The following is a 23,608-nucleotide window of genomic DNA, read 5'->3' as shown; positions in this document are numbered from 1 at the left end:
TTCTATGATTGACGTACATTCAAACCAATCGAGGCTTCAAAACCAATTCAATACCGCCCATATAGCTTTGCATTGTGGGATCGGAACACTCAAAAATGACTACTGTCCGAGCAATATATTATCAATATATTATCTAGTTAGAGAAGACCGCATCTACTCCATTCCATAGAAGTGTTGGCCGTAAGTAGTCAGTATCCATTCGTAATTTTACTTTTTTTGTAGCTAACGTTAGTGTTAATGAGCTAGCAGCTTAGCTAGGTATATTAGCTAATGTAATGCTATTTATTTTTTGCTAATGTAATGCTAATGAACTGCCCAACATGTAGCTAACTAGGCTAGCTAGTTTGCTTTGTGAGTCAATGACATTCGGATTCTTTGTAGCTAATGTCTCACTGTCTATGCTCACGCGTACTATAGCAGTAGCAAGACACTCAAGGTGTGCCTTGATGCAATTCATCAAATCTAAAAACCTGTGTTGTTGTCCTCCTGGGCCTAACAGAATCGCAGAGGAGATGGAACATGTACATCTTGCTGCTGAGGAAGATGACCTGTACTCTGGCTACAACGACTACAATCCAACATTTGATTCAGAGGTAGCTATAGCAAGCCTAGTGTTTTCTTTTGAATTAGAGTACTACCTCATCTTCACTTTTGTTTCATACTGAATTTGTGATTATTTATAGTATTGTTGAATTCATGTCTTGTGTTTAACAGGAGCTTGACAATGATGCTGGTTTTCAGCAAGCAGTCAGGACAAGCCATGGGAGAAGGCCCCCCGTAAGTGTTATAACAGCGTCTTGACAGTTAGTCAAGATATGGCATAATTAAAGCAATGTGCTAATGAGAACTGAATCGAGTTATACATTCTTTGTGTTAATTTTCTAAGATGACTGCCAAGTTTCCTGGCACTGCCATTGGAGGACGGGCTTTGGGGACCTCTTTTGGAGTAAGTCTATGGATTGTGTAAGATTTGGTTTATTTGTTACATGTTTCATTTACATTTAAGTCATTTAGCAGACGCTCTTATCCAGAGCGACTTACAAATTGGTGCATTCACCTTATGACATCCAGTGGAACAGCCACTTTACAATAGTGCATCTAAATCTTTTAAGGGGGGGTGAGAAGGATTACTTTATCCTATCCTAGGTATTCCTTAAAGAGGTGGGGTTTCAGGTGTCTCCGGAAGGTGGTGATTGACTCCGCTGTCCTGGCGTCGTGGGGGAGTTTGTTCCACCATTGGGGGGCCAGAGCAGCGAACAGTTTTGACTGGGCTGAGCGGGAACTGTACTTCCTCAGTGGTAGGGAGGCGAGCAGGCCAGAGGTGGATGAACGCAGTGCCCTTGTTTGGGTGTAGGGCCTGATCAGAGCCTGGAGGTACTGAGGAGCCGTTCCCCTCACAGCTCCGTAGGCAAGCACCATGGTCTTGTAGCGGATGCGAGCTTCAACTGGAAGCCAGTGGAGAGAGTGGAGGAGCGGGGTGACGTGAGAGAACTTGGGAAGGTTGAACACCAGACGGGCTGCGGCGTTCTGGATGAGTTGTAGGGGTTTAATGGCACAGGCAGGGAGCCCAGCCAACAGCGAGTTGCAGTAATCCAGACGGGAGATGACAAGTGCCTGGATTAGGACCTGCGCCACTTCCTGTGTGAGGCAGGGTCGTACTCTGCGGGTGTTGTAGAGCATGAACCTACAGGAACGGGCCACCGCCTTGATGTTAGTTGAGAACGACAGGGTGTTGTCCAGGATCACGCCAAGGTTCTTAGCGCTCTGGGAGGAGGACACAATGGAGTTGTCAACCGTGATGGCGAGATCATGGAACGGGCAGTCCTTCCCCGGGAGGAAGAGCAGCTCCGTCTTGCCGAGGTTCAGCTTGAGGTGGTGATCCGTCATCCACACTGATATGTCTGCCAGACATGCAGAGATGCGATTCGCCACCTGGTCATCAGAAGGGGGAAAGGAGAAGATGAATTGTGTGTCGTCTGCATAGCAATGATAGGAGAGACCATGTGAGGTTATGACAGAGCCAAGTGATGTTGATCGTGATCGTAAATCAATGTTTCAATGATGTGTAGGCTATAAAGTAGGGTTGAGAAGGAACTGCTGTAAGTGTTACTGTTGTTCTAAGTATGAGATGCAAACAAATTGTTCAGAGTGAAGAGGAGGCATATAGCCAATGATAATTCAGAAGATATAGCTTAGAGTATTGCATTTGAGCATGTTTGATATTTGACACTCAGGTAGAGAGCAGTTTTGGCTGTGAGAGCAGGCTTCTGAAGGTGAGAAAGCAGCCATGGCATACTTGGTAGCAAGTTATGTGAACATTTTCAAGAGAGGAGAATAGAACCCTTGTCTAAAACATCTATATGATAATATAGTATTGACTGAATCAGTTGATGGTGTTTTATCTGTTCAAGACCTCATTGATGTTTTAAAAAATGTGTGAATTAAAATGCTGTGACTTGCAGTCTAGGATGCCCATGGCCTCATCTATGGGCAGACCCATGACTGGAGCTGTACAGGTGAGAGCATCAATACTGATCAGTTTCTCTAGTTGTCCTATTGGATTCTTACCCAGTACTATGTGGCTAAAGATTATGCTCAATAACATGGAAATCTGATGTATGTGCTGATCTGTGGGTGTCATTTGTTGTGACAGGATGGAGCAGCTAGGCCTATGACTGCAGTCAGAGCAGCAGGCTACTCTTCAGCCATGACCAGAGGTGAGCTTACTGGGGAGGGCAGGAGGGAGGGAGAGGGTTGTGGTGGTCTCATACACTCTCAATAGACTGAAGTATGCAGAGATTGTCAGGGATTTTTCTGCCATTGTAATCCTTAGGCAAGCTGCCTAAACATTTCTTTCAGTCTACTAAGTCTAAACATTGTAAATGTTTTTATACAGTTGAAGTCGGAAGTTTACATACACTTAGGTTGGAGTCATTAAAACTTGTTTTTCAACCACTCCGCAAATTTCTTGTTAACAAACTAGTTTTGGCAAGTCGGTTAGGACATCTACTGTGTGCATGACACAAGTAATTTTTCCAACAATTGTTTACAGACAGATTATTTAACTTATTGTATCACAATTCCAATTCCAGTGGGTCAGAGGTTTACATACACTTAAGTTGACTGTGCCTCTAAACAGCTTGGAAAATTCCAGAAAATGATGTCATGGCTTTAGAAGCTTCTGATAGGCTAATTGACATCATTTGAGTCAGTTGGAGGTGTACCTGTGGATTAATTTCAAGGCCTACCTTCAAACTCAGTGCCTCTTTGCTTGACATCATGGGAAAATCCAAATAAATCAGTCAATACCTCAGAAAAAAATTGTAGACCTCCACAAGTCTGGTTCATCCTTAGGAGCAATTTCCACATGCCTGAAGGTACCATGTTCATCTGTACAAACAATAGTATGCAAGTACAAACACCATGGGACCACGCAGCTGTCAGACCGCTCAGGAAGGAGACGTGTTCTGTCTCCTAGAGATGAATGTACTTTGGTGCGAAAAGTGCAAATCAATCCCAGAACAGCAGCAAAGGACCTTGTGAAGATGCTGGAAACAGGAAACTGGTACAAAAGTATCTACAGTGGGGCAAAAAAGTATTTAGTCAGCCACCAATTGTGCAAGTTCTCCCACTTAAAAAGATGAGAGGTCTGTAATTTTCATCATAGGCACACTTCAACTATGACAGACAAAATGAGAGAAAAGAAATACAGAAAATCACATTGTAGGATTTTTTAAATGAATTTATTTGCAAATTATGGTGGAAAATAAGTATTTGGTCACCTACAAACAAGCAAGATTTCTGGCGCTCACAGACCTGTAACTTCTTCTTTAAGAGGCTCCTCTGTCCTCGACTCGTTTCCTGTATTAATGGCACCTGTTTGAACTTGTTATCAGTATAAAAGACACCTGTCCACAACCTCAAACAGTCACACTCCAAACTCCACTATGGCCAAGACCAAAGAGCTATCAAAGGACACCAGAAACAAAATTGTAGACCTGCACCAGGCTGGGAAGACTGAATCTGCAATAGGTAAGCAGCTTGGTTTGAAGAAATCAACTGTGGGAGCAATTATTAGGAAATGGAAGACATACAAGACCACTGATAATCTCCCTCGATCTGGGGCTCCACGCAAGATCTAGGGGGACCTAGTGAATGACCTGCAGAGAGCTGGGACCAAAGTAACAAAGCCTACCATCAGTAACACACTACGCCGCCAGGGACTCAAATCCTGCAGTGCCAGATGTGTCCCCCTGCTTAAGCCAGTACATGTCCAGGCCCGTCTGAAGTTTGCTAGAGAGCATTTGGAGGATCCAGAAGAAGATTGGGAGAATGTCATATGGGCAGATGAAACCAAAATATAACTTTTTGGTAAAAACTCAACTCGTCGTGTTTGGAGGGCAAAGAATGCTGAGTTGCATCCAAAGAACACCATACCTACTATGAAGCATGGGGGTGGAAACATCATGCTTTGGGGCTGTTTTTCTGCAAAGGGACCAGGACGACTGATCCGTGTAAAGGAAAGAATGAATGGGGCCATGTATCGTGAGATTTTGAGTGAAAACCTCCTTTCATCAGCAAGGGCATTGAAGATGAAATGTGGCTGGGTCTTTCAGCAGGACAATGATCCAAAACACACCGCCCGGGCAATGAAGGAGTGGCTTCGTAAGAAGCAGTTCAATGTCCTGGAGTGGCCTAGCAAGTCTCCAGATCTCAACCCCATAGAAAATCTTTGAAGGGAGTTGAAAGTCCGTGTTGCCCAGCAACAGCCCCAAAACATCACTGCTCTAGAGGAGATCTGCATGGAGGAATGGGCCAAAATACCAGCAACAGTGTGTGAAAACCTTGTGAAGACTTACAGAAAACATTTGATCTCTGTCATTGCCAACAAAGGGTATATAACAAAGTATTGAGAAACTTTTGTCATTGACCAAATACTTATTTTCCACCATAATTTGCAAATAAATTCACTAAAAATCCAACAATGTGATTTTCTGGATTGTTTTTTTTCTCATTTTGTCTGTCATAGTTGAAGTGTACCTATGATGCAAATTATAGGCCTCTCTCATCTTTTTAAGTGGGAGAACTTGCACAATTGGTGGCTGACTAAATACTTTTTTGCCCTACTGTATATTCACAGTAAAACAAGTCCTATATTGACATAATCTGAAAGGCCGCTCAGGAAGAAGGAGGAAGCCACTGCTCCAAAACCGCCATAAAAAAGCCAGCGTACGGTTTTGCATCTGCACATGGGGACAAAGGTCATACTTTTTTGGAGAAATGTCCTCTGGTCTGATGAAACAAAAATAGAACTGTTTGGCCATAATGACCATCGTTATGAAGCACGGGGGTGGCAGCCTCATGTTGTGGGGGTGCTTTGCTGCAGGAGGGACTGGTGCACTTCCTAAAATAGATGGCATCATGAGGAGGAAAATTATGTGGATATATTGAAGCAACATCTCAAAACATCAATCAGGAAGTTAATGCTTGGTTGCGATTGGGTCTTCCAAATGGACAATGACCACAAGCATACTTTCAATGTTGTGGCAAAATGTCTTAAGGACAAGAAAGTAAAGGTATTGGAGTGGCCATCACAAAGCCCTGACCTCAATCCTAGAGAAGATTTGTGGGCAGAACTGAAAAAGTGTGTGCGAGCAAGGAGGCCTACAAACCTGACTCAGTTACACCAGCTCTGTCAGGAGGAATGGGCCAACATTCCCCCAACTTATTGTGGGAAGCTTGTGGAAGACTACCCTAAACATTTTACCCAAGTTAAACAATATAAAGGCAGTGCTACCAAATACTATTTGAGTGTATGTAAACTTCTGACCCACTGGGAATGTGATGAAAGAAATAAAAGCTGAAATAAACCACTCTCTACTATTATTCTGATATTTCACATTCTTAAAATAAAGTGGTGATCCTAGCTTTTTACTAGGATAAAATGTCAGGAATTGTGATACACCTTAGCCAAATACATTTAAACTCAGTTTATGTAAACTTCCGACTTCAACTGTATATACAGTACCAGTCAAAAGTTTGGACACACCTACTCTTTCAAAGGTTTTTCTTTATTTGTACTATTTTCTACATTGTAGAATAATAGTGAAGATATCAAAACTGTGAAATGACACATGGAATCATGTAGTAACCAAAAAAGTGTTAAACAAATCTAAATATATTTTAGATTCTTCAAAGTAGCCACGTTTGCCTTGACATCTTTGAGAACTAAGAATCGACAAAATAAAAGCTAGACAGTTGGGGAGAATGTAAAATTACAAAAAAAATTTTTTTTAGCAGTATTAATTTTGTTATGTTTAAGTAAAATAACACAGCATTATCCATGGCAAAATGCATAGATTTCCTGCATAGATTTGCAGAAAACTAACTTTTAAACTGCAACATTTTCTCTCAGCTGCATAGCAGAATATGTAGAATCGCAGGAAATTAGCTTTAAAACTCCCCAAAAAATGCTCAGCTCAATGGAGAAATTTGTAGAACCATAAGAAATTGTCTTGAATACTAAAATGTCTCCACAGCGCCAAGATGAGGGCCTCTAAAATGTAGCCTCGCTGACTGCCAGCCGTGCTCATTCCTATGCCCACAACCTAAGCCCCTTTTTTTATCCAGAAAAAAAGCTGCTTGTTAAAATGAGACAGCAAGTACAGAACTTTTCAGTCGCAGGTTGTTACAAAAAATGTTTCTGATATTCCCAGGGTCTACATTTGACCCACTGGGTCAGTCCAAAGGACCGGCTCCTCCACTGGAGGGCAAAAGTGAAGATACGTAAGAGTTTGTTTCTGTTTCTGCTGCTTATCCTCATTTCAATATGCAATTCTCAGGTTTTCTCCTATGATTCTGTAGGATAATGAAGGTTAGGACGATTTGTTTTCAGGCCGGATGAGAAGGTGAAGATCCTGGAGAAGAAGGTGAACGACCTGATAGAAGAGAGCTGCCTGGCACATGGCCTTGGAGACCTACAGTTGGTCAGTCTCCCCCTGCCTCTTATCTGTACTGAATAACTTACAGACATCGCACACTTAGGGATGTGTGATGCTTTACCTCTGACTGTGTGTTTTCTACCATTGTTATTACAGTCCCTTGATAGAGCCAAAGAGGCAGGGCGGAAGGAGAGAGCGCTGGTGAGACAGAGGGAGCAGTCGGGCAATGCAGACCACATCAACCTGGACCTCACATACTCTGTGAGAACAATAACAACTGTCAATAGAAATACTCTTCTGTCCACATCACTTGGACCTCACCTACTTGTGACAGACATTATCTTTTGAGGTCAATGTTGGTCAGATGTGATTTGAGTTTATATGTTTTTCTCTTCCAGGTCTTGTTTAACTTGGCAACTCAGTACGCCAACAATGACATGTACGCGGAGGCTCTGAACACTTACCAGGTCATTGTAAAGAACAAGATGTTCAGTAATGCAGGTGGGTGGGAGAAGGATGTCATATTTTAGATTAGCCACTGAAATGACAGTAAAACAATGTTTTACTTTATTTCCAGGAAGGTTAAAAGTGAACATGGCCAACATCCACTTCAAGCAGAAAAACTACCCCAAGGCCATCAAGTTGTACCGCATGGCCCTGGACCAGATCTCCAACTCCCACAAGGAGATGAGGATCAAGATCATGCAGAACATCGGTGTGGTCTTCATCCGCATGGGCCAGTACTCTGACGCCATCACCTCCTTTGAACACATCATGAGCGAGTGCCCCAATATTAAGACAGGCTTTAACCTGATCCTGTGTTACTACGCCATCGGAGACCGAGAGAGGATGAAGAAGGCCTTTCAGAAGCTCATATGTGTTCCTCTGGGGATCGACGAGGAGGACAAGTACATCCCACCCAACGTGAGCACCTCTATTCTGTTCTCAAACTTAACATAGTCAGCACAGTGAAGTCCTTAGCAGAGCACTCCAGTGTGTACTCTTCAGAACATGGAAAGTTTTAGGCTTTATTGTAGTAGCACTTACTGCATGTTATGCTTCACAAGTCACCCACATTAGTTTTGTTTTCAGGATGACACCCATGCCAACCTGGTTATTGAAGCCATCAAGAACGACAAACTTCACCAGATGGAGAGAGAACGGTAACTGTCTTATCTCTACATTATATAAAACATCACTGTTCAGCGTTTTCACATCTGTACATGTTTGTGCCTGCTGGAACCGGTTCTCTTGACTGCAGTAAAGCCCTGGCTGAGAAATTCATCATGACATCAGCCAAACTCATCGCCCCAGCCATCGAGGCGACGTTCGCCGCCGGATTTGACTGGTGTGTTTTTCCAAACCTGAACACCAGAGGGCGATACAGGGTAAATGTGGGCTGGAGTCCCCCAAGGCAAGTAATGGTAATACTGTGTGGTTGTTTCTGTAGGTGTGTGGACATGGTGAAGAGTTCCCAGTACGTAGAACTGGCCAACGACCTAGAAATCAACAAAGCCATCACCTACCTGAGACAGAGGGACTTCAACCAGGTTGGTGTGAGTGTGTCACCGAGTCTAAACAGTCTTCACCTGTACCACATGAGGGAAAGTATGTATTTTTTCCTTTTCACTCCATTATGTGTGTACATCTCTGCTATATTGTCTGCCTATGTATCAGATTCTCCATTCAGCGGTTTACTTTCACCACAGCTTTTCTCTTCTTCACTCCCTCCATTTGGTTTGTTTTCCTTTTCTCCATCTGCATGGCTCTTAAGCTCGAGGTATGTGGTCTGCTCTTTCGTTTGTATGTGTAATGTTCTTGTCAGGTGTGTGTGTGTGTGTGTGTGTACTATTTGAGCGTGTCATGTTATAATGATGCTAAGTTATGGGGTTCCTTCAACAGGCTGTGGAGACTCTGAAGACGTTTGAGAAGAAAGACAGCAGAGTGAAGAGTGCTGCAGCCACTAACCTCTCCTTCCTCTACTTCCTGGTAAGACTCTCTCTTTCTGATTTAACCATATTATATAGTCATATTAGGGAGATCGTCCTTTGTTCAATCACATTAGCATACTTCCTTGAACTGTATGGCGTATCTCTCTTGGTGCGATGACCTGTGACCCCATCAGGAGAAAGACTATGACCAGGCTGACCGCTATGCCGACCTGGCCATGACAGCCGACCGCTACAACCCAGCGGCGCTCATCAACAAGGGAAACACAGTGTTTGTGAAGAAGGACTATGAGAAGGCTGCAGAGTTCTACAAGGAGGCTCTCCGGAACGACTCGTCCTGCACTGAGGCCCTATATAACTTAGGTAAACTTAACCGTCAGAGCTTAATTCAGCAAGATCATTGTTGGGAGTTCAGGGATCTGTCTACTCTGCTGTTATTAATCATGTACAGTAGTCTTCCTATTCTCACAGTATGTCCTTTTTCCTTAGGTCTTACCTATAAGCGTCTGGGGCGTCTGGAGGAGTCTCTGGACTGTTTCCTGAAGCTCCACGCCATCCTGAGGAACAGCGCCCAGGTCATGTGGCAGCTAGCCAACCTGTATCCTCACAGAATACTGGGTCATTAATCTTTGCCTAAAAACAATGTCTACAACTTAGAAAGTGTGATCCTTGACTGAAGCTCAGCTTTGAGATGTTGGAGGATCCTCACCAGGCCATAGAGTGGTTGATGCAACTGATCACTGTGACGCCCACAGACCCCCAGGTGTTGGCCAAACTGGGAGAGCTCTACGACAGTGAGGGAGACAAGTCTCAGGCGTTCCAGTACTACCAAGAGGTCAGTCATTCCCAACACACCACCGATCTATCTATCAAGAGAATCCTAGTGTCATTATGTTTCTGTCAGTTGTGTTAATGTATCTAACTGTATGGATTCAAACACTAGTAGATGTGAGTAGTAGATGGTATTGAATCAAAGTTAGAGTGCAAATCAAGTCTTATTTGTTATGTGCTTGATATGCAACAGATGTAGACTATTAGTGAAATGCTTACTTATGGATCCATAAAAATTACATGGCTATATACAGGGAGTACCAGTACCGAGTCAATGTGCAGGAGTACAAGGTAATTGAGGTAGCTATGTACTGTACATATAAACTACCGTTCAAAAGTTTGGGATCACTTAGAAATGTTCTTGTTTTTGAATGAAATGCACACCTTTGTCCATTTTAAAATAACATCAAATTGATCAGAAATAGATAGAAAACAAATGACTATTGTAGCTGGAAATGGCTGATTTGTTTTATTTAAATGGAATATCTACATAGGCCCATTATCAGCAACGCTATGTACTACTCCCTTCACAGAACAGCGCAAGAGTGTCTAGTTTGAGAAACAGACGCCTCACAAGTCCTCAACTGGCAGCTTCATTAAATAGTACCCGCAAAACACCAGTCTCAACGTCAACAGTGAAGAGGCGACTCCGGGATGCTGGCCTTCTAGGCAGAGTTGCAAAGAAAAAGCCACATCTCAGACTGGCGAATAAAAATAAAAGATTAAGATGGGCAAAAGAACACAGACACCGCCCCCAGGTGGTGAGGGTAGGTAACAGCATCTCCACCCTTCTGATCCTCAACACTGGGGCCCCACAAGGGTTCGTTCTGAGCCCTCTCCTGTACTCCCTGTTCACCCACGACTGTGTGCCCATGCACGTATAGACGTCCTGGATGGCAGGCCAAACTGGGGCCAAACATAATAGTTTGTAGGTCAAACCGTTCGGACTCTGACAAACACCGCTCTAGCTCTGCTCACCGCAGATGGGCTGTCTCATCTTTCACCGCAGATGCGGAAGTGCAATATTGGCGGATGCGGTAGATTGAGACGTGTCCAATGCAACAACAAAAAACATACCTCTAGCTTAAACTGACAGATTTTGATGGATTTTCTTATGTTACTTAGGTTGACGCACTGGTGCTTCAGTCGACTCAAGGGTGTTAATAAATTAAACTTGAAATGTGATAACTAGACATATAATCTAGTATCCTTAACTAGCATTGAAAAAGTTAATTCATTCTTCTCTACCTAAATAAAAAAATCTCTCTTCCCATTTTCTGAATCACGATTGTAACGTCAGTACAGTAGCCTATGCTCTGGATTGGGGAGTGACGGGTAGCCTAAACGCACGCACACACTGGCAAAGATTTTCATCTTGCAGGCAGACACTGGAATATGTTTGAGTGACAGTGCGAGCTTTGCATAGGCGCTTTTTTTTTGTGGGACTAGAAAAAATGCCTGGAATGTAACACTTTATTAACCGGTTTCCATGCTTTTAAAATAAGATCTGTTTCGGAACCATATGGATCACTTTTGTTCCAGATTTTGCTTCTGTTCCTTGAAAAAAAAATAATATTTATTTTGCAGTTCTGTTCGCTGAACCGGTCCCTGGTATTGACGCTTTGCCTGCTTGATGGTTCTTCGGGGGGGTGTAGCGGGATTTCTTGTAAGCCTCCGGATTAGTGTCCCGCTCCTTGTGGATGTTGCCTGTAATCCATGGCTTCTGGTTGGGATATATACATACGTCACTGTGGGGACTCCTCAATGCCATTGGAGTCCCAGAACATATTCCAGTCTGTGCTTGCAAAACAGTCCTGTAGTTTAGCATCCGCTTCATCGGACCTCTTCCGAAATGAGCGTGTAACTGGTACTTCCTATTTGAGGTTTTGCTTGTAAGCAGAAATCAGGAGGACCGAGTTATGGTCAGATTAGCCAAATGGAGGGTGAGGGAGAGCATTGTATGCATCTCTGTGTGTGGAATAAAGGTGATCTAGAGTGTTTATTATTATTTGTCTGTCCATGTCCTCTAGTTGCACAGGTGACATGCTGGTAGAAATGAGGCAAAACGGATTTCACTTTTATCTGCGTGAAAATCACAGGCCGCTAGCACTGCCTCTGGATTAGCATTTTCTTGATGGCTTATCGCCCTATATAGCTCGTTGCATGCAGTCTTAGTGCCAGCATCGGTTTGTTGTGGTAAGTAGACAGCTGTGAAAAATCCAGAGGAAAACTATTTCGTTACAGAGTATGGTCTACAGTTTATTATGAGGTATTCTAACTCAGGCGAGCAGAACCTCGAGACTTCCTTAACATTAGAGACCGGCACCACATGTTGTCCTTCTGTGGCACAGTTGGTAGAGCATGGTGCTTGTAACGTCAGGGTAGTGGGTTCGATTCCCGGGACCACCCATACGTAGAATGTATGCACACATGTACTGACTGTAAGTCGCTTTGGATAAAAGCGTCTGCTAAATGGCATATATTATATTATTATTATTATTATTATATTAAAGAGACACACACCCCTGCCCCTGATTTTACGAGACACTGTGGTTCTGTCCTGCCGATTCATAGAAAAACAGCTAAATTTATATTAACCATGTCCTCGTTAAGCCACGACTCAGTGAAACAGGATATTACAGTTCTTCAGGTCCCGTTGATAGGATAGTCACAAATGGAGCTTGTCTAGTTTATTCTCCAGTGGTTGTACATTCGCCAATAGAACAGAGAGAAGAGGCGGTTTATTCACTCACCACCATAGTTTCATCAGGGTGCCCTGACGTAACTCTATATCGTAGGCTTTTCCTCTTCCGAGGGTCGGGATTAGGGCCTGGTCCCGGGTGAGTAGTATGTCCTATGCGGTCGAGTCATTGAAGTAAAACACTTAATCCAAGTCGAGGTTAGTGATCGCTGTTCTGATGTCCAGAAGCTCTTTTTGGACATTGGAAACTATGGCTGAATCATTATGTACCAAAAAAGTTTTCAGCGCAAGAACATACGAAAAGCATAATTGGGCAGGAGCTTGTAAAATGGACGCTATACATGCCAGCGCCATTGTGTCCCAAAAAGAAGTTGACTTTGTGCTAAATCTGAACATTCTCAATGTGGTCCCTTGTTCAGTCCTTCAGATATTTCCCCTCCAACATTGACGTTATTGAGTGGCTGGGGGCCTACTACATTGACACTCAGTTCTGTGAGAAGGCCATCCAGTACTTTGAGAGAGCCACACTAATCCAGTAAGTCTCCCGTCCTCATCTCACATTAATATCAATATGTATGAGTCTTGAGTGTTACATCATAATGTGTGTAACAAGTAATATCCTTTGTTCTTTGAGCCTCTATTCCGTCACTTCCACCCAATAGCCTAGGGACACGGTTATGTTGTATCATGCCCCTGCAGTATTGATAACTTGTCATGTGGTTTCAGGCCAACTCAGGTGAAATGGCAGCTTATGGTGGCCAGCTGCTACAGAAGAAGTGGTGAGTTTATCATCCACCTCAATTTTGGCTAATGATGACTGATTGATTTTATTGTCCAAATGATTTGGTCCTCACCTTTTTATAGTGTCGTGACATGATTTATATTAATCTAATGACTGTTATGCATCGATTCAACTAACTAAGTTTAATTGTTACTCGATTCAATTAATCATGTAACAATTTACTCATTAGTATTTTGGGGCACCACGGAAGAAGTTGTTTCATGAGATACCATCTCCCAAAATGATAATTCAATACCACACAAATTTATTTAATTGTTTATTTACTAACTAAATGATAACACAGGACACACACACACAGTATAGGTTATTGATTATAAACTTAATGCGATGAAAACAGGTCCCTAGTGGACTAACGACAACATGACTGCTTGTTTATCAAAAGAGGAAAGAGAAGAAAGGGAGACAACACTTATACACTTGTAACTATGCTCATAGTAATCCTAATACTTTGCCCCGAACCACCGCCCGTTTGGGTAACCAATAATGAATGTATTTACGTGTTGAATGTCTTCCTTCATCGTGTATCTCTGTTGAACCCAGGCCTTTGTGAAAAGGGTTCCGTTGGGCCTTCTCCCGAGTTTAAGGCTCTGATTATCCACAAGAGGTCCTTCTTCTTAGTTGTCCCTGGCTTCAATGCCTTGTCCTGTAGTCTTAGGCAGAACTAACAGGATCCTTCTCCTGTCCTGGAAGAGTGGTCCTCTGAAGACCGCTAATCTGCCATGTCAATGATCCCCAGTAGGGTGATGGGAGTAGTGTACTCTGATGTTTTGAAGAGAGTAACAGGATGGTTCTACTTAAATTAACTTTCTTAGATACAGTACTTAGAATAGCTACTCAGCCGTAACATTGATTGTGAGAGGCTACTTTGTCGTCTTCACCACGTGTTGATTTTCAGGGTCAAAACCTAAGCTGCATCTTGAGTCCTTCTGGTATGTTAATTCTTAACTCGTCCTTTACACTCTCACACAAAGGGACACACTCTCTGAGCTCCCTCGGGCGTGGCTACTTACCTGGCAAAGTATTATCAAAAACTATGATCTCGTTAGAAAACTAAAATCACATTCCTATCTTACCAAAAATATTCTCTTCATCCGAGATATTTCCTACACAATGTCAAGGATGTAAACCAGACATACACAGTGTGAAAGCTCTTCAAGTCACAATATTTTCATTATCACTTTTTTTATCCAATTTTTTTATGACATCACAAAATATACATTAATTTCCCATATTCCATCTCTCGTCATTCCCCACATCTGAATGTTAGAAATATTGCCCGTGTTCACTTTTGGACATTAGAATTTTTGGGCGGCAAAATGTCTCTGGAGCAAAGATCGATTCCAATCACCACTACTGAAGACCAAAAAGAGTCGTCTGCTGCATACAATTTACTATTGGTGTGAGGTGTCATCAAACCCCCACACCAATCACTCCTTCCCTCTGTGGGTGAGAGGGGTCTGGTGGAAGGCAGTTCCATTGTAAACCTGTTCTTTGGATCCTCACAGGAGAGTCATGACAAGAGATATGAATTATTCCATGTGCAATGACCTGAACATTGCTGCTCTTTGTTCCTTCATCCTCAGGAAACTACCAGAAAGCCCTGGAGACTTACAAAGACATCCATCGGAAATTCCCGGAAAACGTTGAATGTAATCCACCCGATCCCTTCTTGTCCTCTCAGCATTACTGCTCTAATGTAATGGTTTATTTAAAAATATATATACTGATACTGACTCTTTGGGTGTTTTTTTTTTTTCTCCCAGGCCTGCGTTTCCTGGTGAGGCTGTGCACAGACATGGGGATGAAAGAGGTCCAGGACTACGCCACCAAACTGAAGAAGGTGGAGAAGATGAAAGAGATCAGAGAACAGGTACTCTATTTACTCACTACTCTCTTGTTTAAGGCTACTGACAGTGACAACAGCACCGATCTGAGGCCACTGGAGGCGTTGGCTTCATTGTGTCTTTCCTATGGAATACAGACAGGGAATACAGACTTCTCTGTGAATCAGAAACATCTGCTCCTAAATCAGTGCTGAGATGTTCTTGGATCAGAACCGTCTTTCTAAGGAGTGACTCTAATTCCTACTCTGTTGTTAACTGGCCCAGGCTTTGCTGACATCATCATTACAGATCAACTCCAGTGTCTCTGGCTGGTTTTGCTCCCTGCAAGTGTCTTAGTTTACACCATAGAAACCAACCTAGTTAGATAAATCACTTTGTCTGTGCGGTACTCTGCATTGTTGTTTTTGTGGATATTGGATTTTAACCGACATCATTTCTCTCTCCTCTCTAGCGGGTGAAGTCGGCGAGGGAGGGCAGCGCTCGAGGCACCCGGAGAGAGGGCAGCGCCAGCAGTGGTGAGTGATGACCCTGAACACCTCTATACACCTAAACACACTCAGTCTCTGACTCCTTCTATTTAGATGGTAATAGAAATTAAGTTCACCATTATCATATCTTTACTCCTAACGGCTGTCCATGGGTGTGTCTCGACAGTGGGCACCCCAAACCTTGTCCGCACCCCCCGCCTAAGGCCATCGGTACGAGCCTGTAGAAGCTAGATAGCAACCTCCTAGCTCTGTACATCACCATTAGATCTCTGACCCCGAGTTCCTTTATTCTCATACTAACCCTTTCTAACTTTTGAAATTCAGTTAACCTATATAATCTCTCTGTCCTCCCCTGCTATCCATGTGTGTCTCGACAGTCTGCACTCCAGACCCTGTTCGCCACCTGCCAAAGAAGGACAGCGGTATGAGCCTTCTCTGTAGAATAGAGCTGGGTCCCGTTCCAATACTTTTATTCCAGTAGTTGTTCCATTGCTACAAGATTCTGCCTTGGCCATTGGAAAACTATTATTGCATCATATCCGTTGTAGTCATCAGCACATTAAGAGTTAGGTGTTTGCCTTCAAGTACAATTATTTTGATTATGTGGTAAGAGAGGACTGCAAACTATTCCTCCCAAAGAATATCTGAAGTTTGTGTCCATGCCCAGGCTATTATGTAGTTTCTTAGACTTGATATGCTCTGTCAGCTAATGTTATAACAGTAATGGCGTAGTCATACAGTATCCAGACCAGTATACATGCTGACATTTTTGGTGAAATAATTATGTACCATAGTACAGCTGCTTCAAACAACTCCACCTATAGCCACAGCAATCATCCATCAGCATTTGGTAGTGTAGTGTTTCCCAACCTTTTTTGAACCGTGGCATACCTTGATGGGTTATACAATTCTGATGCACACATACACTGAGTGTACAAAACATTATGAACACCTGCTCTTTCCATGACAAAGACTGATCAGGTGATTCCTTATTAATGTAAGTTGTTAAATCCACTTCAATCAGTGTAGATGAAGGAGAGGAGAAAGGTTAAAGGATTTTTAAGCCTCAAGACAATTGTTTGTGCCATTCAGATGGTGAATGGGTAAGACAAAAGATTGAAGTGCCTTTGAATGGGTTATGGTAGTAGGTGTCAGGCACACCAGTTTGTGTAAAGAACTGCAACGCTGCTGGGTTTTCAAACTCACCAGTTTCCCATGTGTATCAAGAATGGTCCACCACCCAAATGACATCCAACCAACTTGACACAACTGTGGGAAGCATACTGTAAATCATCTATTTTCGGTGACAAATGTTTTTTTTAATAGATTTAAATATGGTTTCTTTGAAATATTTTCAGAGTTTTTATAGATCCTTACTCATGGTGGTTAATTTGTATGTAGCACTTTAATAACAGCATCCAGTGATGTGGCCCCTCAAATTATACAAATGTAACAACATTCCACAGATCACGTTTTTATAAGCGAGTGCTCTGAAAATTATGAAGATTAGGAAATGTTTCACGACACTCCTGAGAGTTCCTAGGAACCACTGATTTACTGTACAAATGTCTGCACACACTTCGTCTTACAATTAATTTACTCTTTATTCTCTTATGGCACTTCAGAGGTGGATATCAAAGCAGGTGAGCAGGACAGTGTTATATTGTGTTTGAGGCAGATCACACAGACGTGTGCTTTTAACGCAGTGTGCTTTTAACACAGACAACTCTTTACTCTCCTCTTGCCATTTTAAATGTCTTTTTCTTTAAATATGCTGTTCTAACTTGATCCTCAACTATCCCTGTCCTCTCTGGTCACTCTCTTTTATTGCATGCTTTCCTTTTTCTCTTTCCACGTCTTTCTTCTGGATAAGTCTCTCACCCTGAGCCTAAACACAGTCCTCTGCTGGCCCAGGGGAGAGGTATGTACTGTACTACAGAATGGAACGCTGTCTATCAATCATATTTGTCACAGTAATTTGTCAATGAAGGGTGACATTACATTTGTTTGAGAGGTTTTACATTGTTAGAAAAAAGAAACGCCACCATTTCAATATACTATTGTCAAATGACTAAACTCTCTACAGTCTAGCTTTACAATTCACTGTGTCCCAGAAATCTTCTGTTAGCAGTGTATGGCCAGGAATGACTCCTTCCTGCAATTCACCCCCTCCAGAGAATGGTTGCACTAAACACATTGCAAAGAGTGAAAACCTCCCTTCTTGAAAACACATATAAGAGTTGTCCCTCTTTTGACCCTGTTGACTACAGAAAAATGTTTACATAGTGGTTGTTATTTAAAAACTGGAGTTGTTGTTACTTCAGCAAAGTCATCATCTACTTATGACTACTCTCACTGAGGATCCAGTATGGTTGAAAAGCATTTCACAGATACTTCCAAATCCATGCTTACACTCTTTGATCTAGAGTGTAAGCTGCCCTCTTCTTGTGCAGGGAGGTCAGATCGGCCCAAAAGGCGAGAGCTGACTCTTTGACAGGGAAACGTATAGCCTCATGGTATGTGCAATACATTTTTTTCTTCGGTTTTGAGGCAAAAAAAGGGATTGCTTTTCCACTGGAAATCTCACTGCATTTTTGAGGGAGTTGGCCCTGGGGAAGGCTGGGATTTGAGGAACAACAGAATTGGGCCTCTTCCTGTTTTCATGGTTGGTTCATGGTGGAGTGTGGTTGTGTGTGGAGTGTGGTTGTCTCTTGCCTGTTCCCCACTTTTCTGGACTGCTATGCGGACCTGACATCTGAGCCTAGAGCTGTCACACACACATTCTGCCTATCTCACTCCTTCTCTCTCAAACACACACAGAGGAGTGTCTTTGGTATTAACCAGCCTCTCGTTGTTACCCTCTGTTAGAGAGGGATAAACAATCACTGCTAAATGTGAACCATGCAGATACAGGGCAATGAAGGGGCTGGTCCCAACAGTAAACAAGCAGGTTAATCCTGTGTCTGTTCTCAGACAGTGGACACAGCAGCCATGGCACCAGCGCCAAGGGGGAGAGGCTGAGCGCCAAGATGAGGGCACTGCCTGGCTCCAACGAACCCTACGAGGCCAGCAGCCAGCGAGACATAGGTGAGACACACACACACACACATACTCCCTCCCTCCACTTTCAACAGCTTAGACTTTCAGTGTAGGTTTTTTTGTCTTCAATTGTACAACTCTATCTCAGGCCCCTGATCCATCTGAACACCTTGTGGAGAAAATCCTGCTTTATTACACTTTTATTTTATTTAGCCCATTGACACCAGGGTCTCATTTTCAATGGTGCCCTTAGGAAGAAAAATCTACACGAACATCCCATAAAAAAATGTAACAAATTCAACATTGAACTCCTAAATTACCATAGCGGCACCAGGGAATCAAGACGCAGGGAGTTAAAACTGGGCCATTAAAACTGAAGGCAGATTTACCTAATTCAGTGGAGACCCGAGGAACCTTGAGTTAACCAACCCTGTGAACGAGTTTAGTAACTCATGTTTTCATACTTCAACAGTGAAGTTAGGTAAGTCGGAAGCTTGTGTTGTTGAGCTTTGTAAACAAAACAGGGAATAGTGAAGTGATCTACGGGACTTTAATGAGGACCAGCCAACCTTTTGATACAGGATGCAGTGAAGCGTATTAAAACTGTCAACTGTGCTATAGCACAATGGCAGATGGCATACAAAGGTTTAAAGAGCAACTGACTTTAAAAAGCAATAGGAGTCAAACAGTTATTGTAGTGTGAAAATGTACTATAACGTTGAATAGGATAAATTTGGTCATGAAGTCCGTCTCGTTTAAAACAGAGTTTGGAACATCCATGCATCACAATGGTTAAATGAAGGTTGAGTTTTGATTTGACGATGTCAATTTACCCACTGATATGGGATGAACAGCTGCGGTGATTGCGCTCTATCCAATAGTATAGACAATGAGACAGACCGGCCCAGAAGCCCCGACTTTGTTTACATAAGACGACAGCATGTTGCACATGTTTTTAACTTAGGAAATACTGCACCATACACCTTTTTAGTTAAATGTAATATTGTGCAACTAAAACATCCTTGGCAAAAATGTAAAAATTATAGATTTCTTGAGTTCTAAGATTCATTCTGGCTATTTTGAGGAAGTGAAATAGGCTTCTGTGTCTACAGTGTCTCATTGGGTGCAAACATCATTAACCAAATGCGGAATCGGCCAGGAAACACCTCCAAGACTGAAATCTAGTTTTTTTAATGAGCAACAGAAAAACACACATGACAATCTGTGTATTCTGTCGTTCTTTAAGAGTAGTTGCTGCTGCAATCTGGTAAATGGTATCACCATAGTCAAGAATTGGCAGGAAATTTGACTGTACAATCTGCTTCTTGCTGTTTAGGGAGAGGCAAGATCTTTTTAATTTTTTTTAAAGTCTTTGCTTTTTAACTAGCTCATCAGTATGCTTTTTATCTAGCTCATCAGTATGCTTTTTAACTAGCTCATCAGTATGCTTTTTAACTAGCTCATCAGTATGCTTTTTAACTAGCTCATCAGTATGCTTTTTAACTAGCTCATCAGTATGCTTTTTAACTAGCTCATCAGTATGCTTTTTAAATGTTACATCCTTGTCAATCCAAATGCCTAGATATTTGTAGGCGGGAACCCGATCGATGGGAGGACCATTCAACAAATATATATGTATTCCATCTGAAAATGTTTTGCGATTATGAGAGAACAACATATATTTAATCTTGCCCACATTAAGTACAAGTTTTTAACCAACTGAGGCTTTCTGTAAGGCAGCAAAGTCAGATTGCATCTCTAACAATGCCTGGTATACAGTTGGGCCAATGTCATACATGACAGTATCGTCTGCATACAGATGAATATTACACATTTTAACATATCATTTTCATGATCTAAACAATTTTAACACATATAAAACTGTGCTGTTTGCAGGTCTAAAACCAAACTGTTTTAGATTTGATTTATTTCACCTTTATTTAACCAGGTAGGCCAGTTGAGAACAAGTTCTAATTTACAACTACGACCTGGCCAAGATAAAGCAAAGCAGTGCGACACAAACAACAACAGAGTTACACATGGAATAAACAAACATACAGTCAATAACACAATATACAGTGTGTACAAATGAGCTAAGATAAGGGAGGATAGTGGCCACAGTGGTGAAATAATTACAATTTAGCAATCAAACACTGGAATGATAGATGTGCAGAAGATGAATGTGCAAGTAGAGATACTGCAGTTTAAAAGAGCAAAAAATAACAGTATGGGGTAGTTGAATGGGCTATTTACAGATGGGCTATGTACAGGTGCAGTGATCTGTGAGCTGCTCTGACAGCTGGTGCTTAAAGTCAGTGATGGAGATATGAGTCTCCAGCTTCAGTGATTTTTGCAATTCATTCCAGTCATTGGCAGCAGAGAACTGGAAGGAAAGGTGGCTTTGGGGTTGACCAGTGAAATATACCTGCTGGAGCCTGTGCTACGGGTGGGTGCTGCTATGGTGACCAGTAAGCTGAGATAAGGTGGGGCTTTACTAGCAATTAAGAATAGAGTGAAACGTTTTTAAAAGCTGAGAGTTGGCCAGGGATTCTAAAACTTTGGAAAGGCAAAATAATTTGGAAATTGGATGGTAAAGATCTCCTTTCAAGATCTTAGGGATAACTGCAGAAACAATTGTAAAGTAAAAATACATGTAGGTCAATGGTTCTGCAATAAGTGGGGCAGAGCGCTGCAGTAAAAAGGGATCAAGTGAATCAACACTTATTGATGTTTAAAAAAAATCCATCTTTAGCGAAGCACTTAGTAAATCAAGTGGTTGAAATGAAAATTAAGCATGTGATTCAGTCAGTGCATCATTCTCTCCAATCTGTTCTGAGGTGTCTAAAGGACTCCCTCTAGTGGAATGATGCATGACAGAGGCCCGGACTAAACAGACCATAGAGAGAAGCAGTATACCATCCACTGTCTATAGGCAGTGGACCATAGACCACCATCTCTACCTCTTCATCAGCACTACCACAGCTCAAATCAAATGTGCCGAATAAAATAGGTTTAGACCTTAGCGTGAAATGCTTACTTACATGCCCTTAACCAACTATTCAGTTTTACGAAAATAAGCAAATCAATTATTTACTAAATAAACTAAAGTAACAATAACGAGGTTATATACAGGGGGTACCGGTACCGAGTCAATGTGCTGGAGTACAGGTTAGTCAAGGTAATTTGTACATGTAGGTAAGAGTAAAGTGACTATGCATAGATAATAAACAGCAAGTAGCAGCATTGTTAATGCATAATTCGGGTAGCCATTTGATGAACTGTTCAGCTGTCTTAAGGCTTGGGGTTAGAAGCTGGAGCCTTTTGGACCTAGACTTGTCATGAAGTCACTCACCCTCTCTTTCCTAACGTTACTCATCAGGGGATTGGTGTTGTGTTCCACTTACAATATTTTGAGTGTGCTGCTACGACTGCATGTACTTTTCACTTACAGTGGTGTTCTAGTGTGGGTGTCAATGTGGAACACAGTATCTGCAGGGAGTGTAGTACACCTTTGTCCCATGTGTGCAATATAATAATGAATAGTAACCACATATGTCCCTGTGTGTAGATGCCTCCTACGTGGATCCACTGGGGGCTCCGATGGAGAGACCAAAGACTGCAGCTAAGAAGCGCAATGAAGAGGACGAGTTTGCTGATGAAGAGCTGGGAGATGACCTACTACCGGAGTAGCCAGCTGCAGTTCCCTGCTTTTCTCCTCCCCTCTTCCTTGAAGATTAAATGAGTCGGATATTCCTACAAAAAAAAAAGTTTATTTACAAATGGAAACTGTGAGTGTGACTTGAGCCTCCCTTATACATTCAGACAAACCTATGGCTCAAACTGAGATGATTATTTTCCCATATGAGTGTCTGGATGCGTTTATCAACTTGAAACTTTGTGGAAATTCCATTGTCATTAACTCTATGCTACCTTCAGGATAGTAACACAGTTTTAACACAATTTAGAGGCTCTTCATTTAAATGAATACTTTAAAGGCTACAGATGTTTATATTTTTTTGCAATGTAATATTTATTGTAATTTGCTACAGGCAAATTCTGTGTTCTGATTGAGGTAAAAAGCACATGTATCTCTCTGATTTGTCTTGTGAACTATTTTCAAATTACTTGAAAATTAGAAAGTTTTTTCACCATACATTTTACCCTTGTTAATTGTGGCTGTGTAGCACATGGGAATGTGTTAAACTTACTCCTCAGCCTGGTGTCCCCACTTGGCAAGACACTTCAGGAGTGTGGTCACGTGTGCTAGCAAGGCAGAGATCCCAAGTTCACAACAGGTATGGGCCCAATAATGAGGAAGTGGCATAGCCGCGGGAAGTAAGGTTGCTTCAACACCCCCTGAAAAAGTTTTACTTACTTTTTCAAGGGTTTTTCTTTATTTGTACTATTTTCTACATTGTAGAATAATAGTGAAGACAAACTATGAAATAACACATGGAATCATGTAGTAACAAAAAAGTGTTAAATCAAAATATATTTTAGATTCTTCAAATAGCCACCTTTTGCCTTGGGTGAAGGCTTTGCACACTTGGCATTCTCTCAACCAGCTTTACCTCAAATCAAATTTTATGTCACATACACATGGTTAGCAGATGTTAATGCGAGTGTAGCGAAATGCTTGTGCTTCTAGTTCCGACAATGCAGTAATAACCAACAAGTAATCTAGCTAACAATTCCAAAACTACTACCTTATAGACACAAGTGTAAGGGGATAAAGAATATGTACATAAAGATATATGAATGAGTGATGGTACAGAGCGGCATGGGCAAGATACAGTAATGGTATTGAGTGCAGTATATACATATGAGTATGTAAACAAAGTGGCATAGTTAAAGTGGCTAGTGATACATGTATTACATAAAGATGCAGTAGATGATATAGAGTACAGTATATACGTATACATATGAGATGAATAATGTAGGGTATGTAAACATTATATTAGGTAGCATTGTTTAAAGTGGCTAGTGATATATTTTACATCATTTCCCATTATT

The 23,608-nt window shown here is 42.0% G+C and overlaps 1 protein-coding gene across 10 annotated transcripts; it reads left to right on the top strand.

The window, feature by feature from the left end:
* Nucleotides 1–60: 60 nt before the first annotated feature.
* Nucleotides 61–22,692, top strand: ift88 (intraflagellar transport 88 homolog). Of its 10 annotated transcripts, none has more exons than XM_035757042.2 (28): nucleotides 61–180; nucleotides 500–593; nucleotides 715–777; nucleotides 887–946; nucleotides 2,463–2,516; nucleotides 2,654–2,717; nucleotides 6,717–6,786; nucleotides 6,896–6,986; nucleotides 7,098–7,202; nucleotides 7,340–7,442; nucleotides 7,519–7,865; nucleotides 8,034–8,104; nucleotides 8,203–8,289; nucleotides 8,392–8,491; nucleotides 8,844–8,930; nucleotides 9,067–9,253; nucleotides 9,380–9,488; nucleotides 9,575–9,725; nucleotides 12,842–12,957; nucleotides 13,149–13,201; nucleotides 14,808–14,873; nucleotides 14,988–15,094; nucleotides 15,520–15,583; nucleotides 15,934–15,978; nucleotides 17,182–17,199; nucleotides 17,430–17,477; nucleotides 18,530–18,643; nucleotides 22,164–22,692. In XM_035757042.2, exons 2-28 carry the CDS (start codon nucleotides 513–515, stop codon nucleotides 22,283–22,285), a joined length of 2,583 nt encoding a protein of 860 aa, XP_035612935.1. In that variant the 5' UTR covers nucleotides 61–180; nucleotides 500–512; the 3' UTR covers nucleotides 22,286–22,692. The 10 variants fall into 10 exon arrangements, with proteins under 10 accessions (XP_035612935.1, XP_035612933.1, XP_035612934.1 ...); XM_035757040.2 differs by having other exon boundaries at nucleotides 8,392–8,497; XM_035757041.2 differs by having other exon boundaries at nucleotides 61–187; nucleotides 8,392–8,497.
* Nucleotides 22,693–23,608: the final 916 nt, after the last annotated feature.

This window comes from Oncorhynchus keta, chromosome 34, assembly GCF_023373465.1.
Source record: "Oncorhynchus keta strain PuntledgeMale-10-30-2019 chromosome 34, Oket_V2, whole genome shotgun sequence".
Taxonomy (NCBI): Eukaryota; Metazoa; Chordata; class Actinopteri; order Salmoniformes; family Salmonidae; genus Oncorhynchus; species Oncorhynchus keta.
This window is presented reverse-complemented; position numbering and strand designations above follow the sequence as displayed.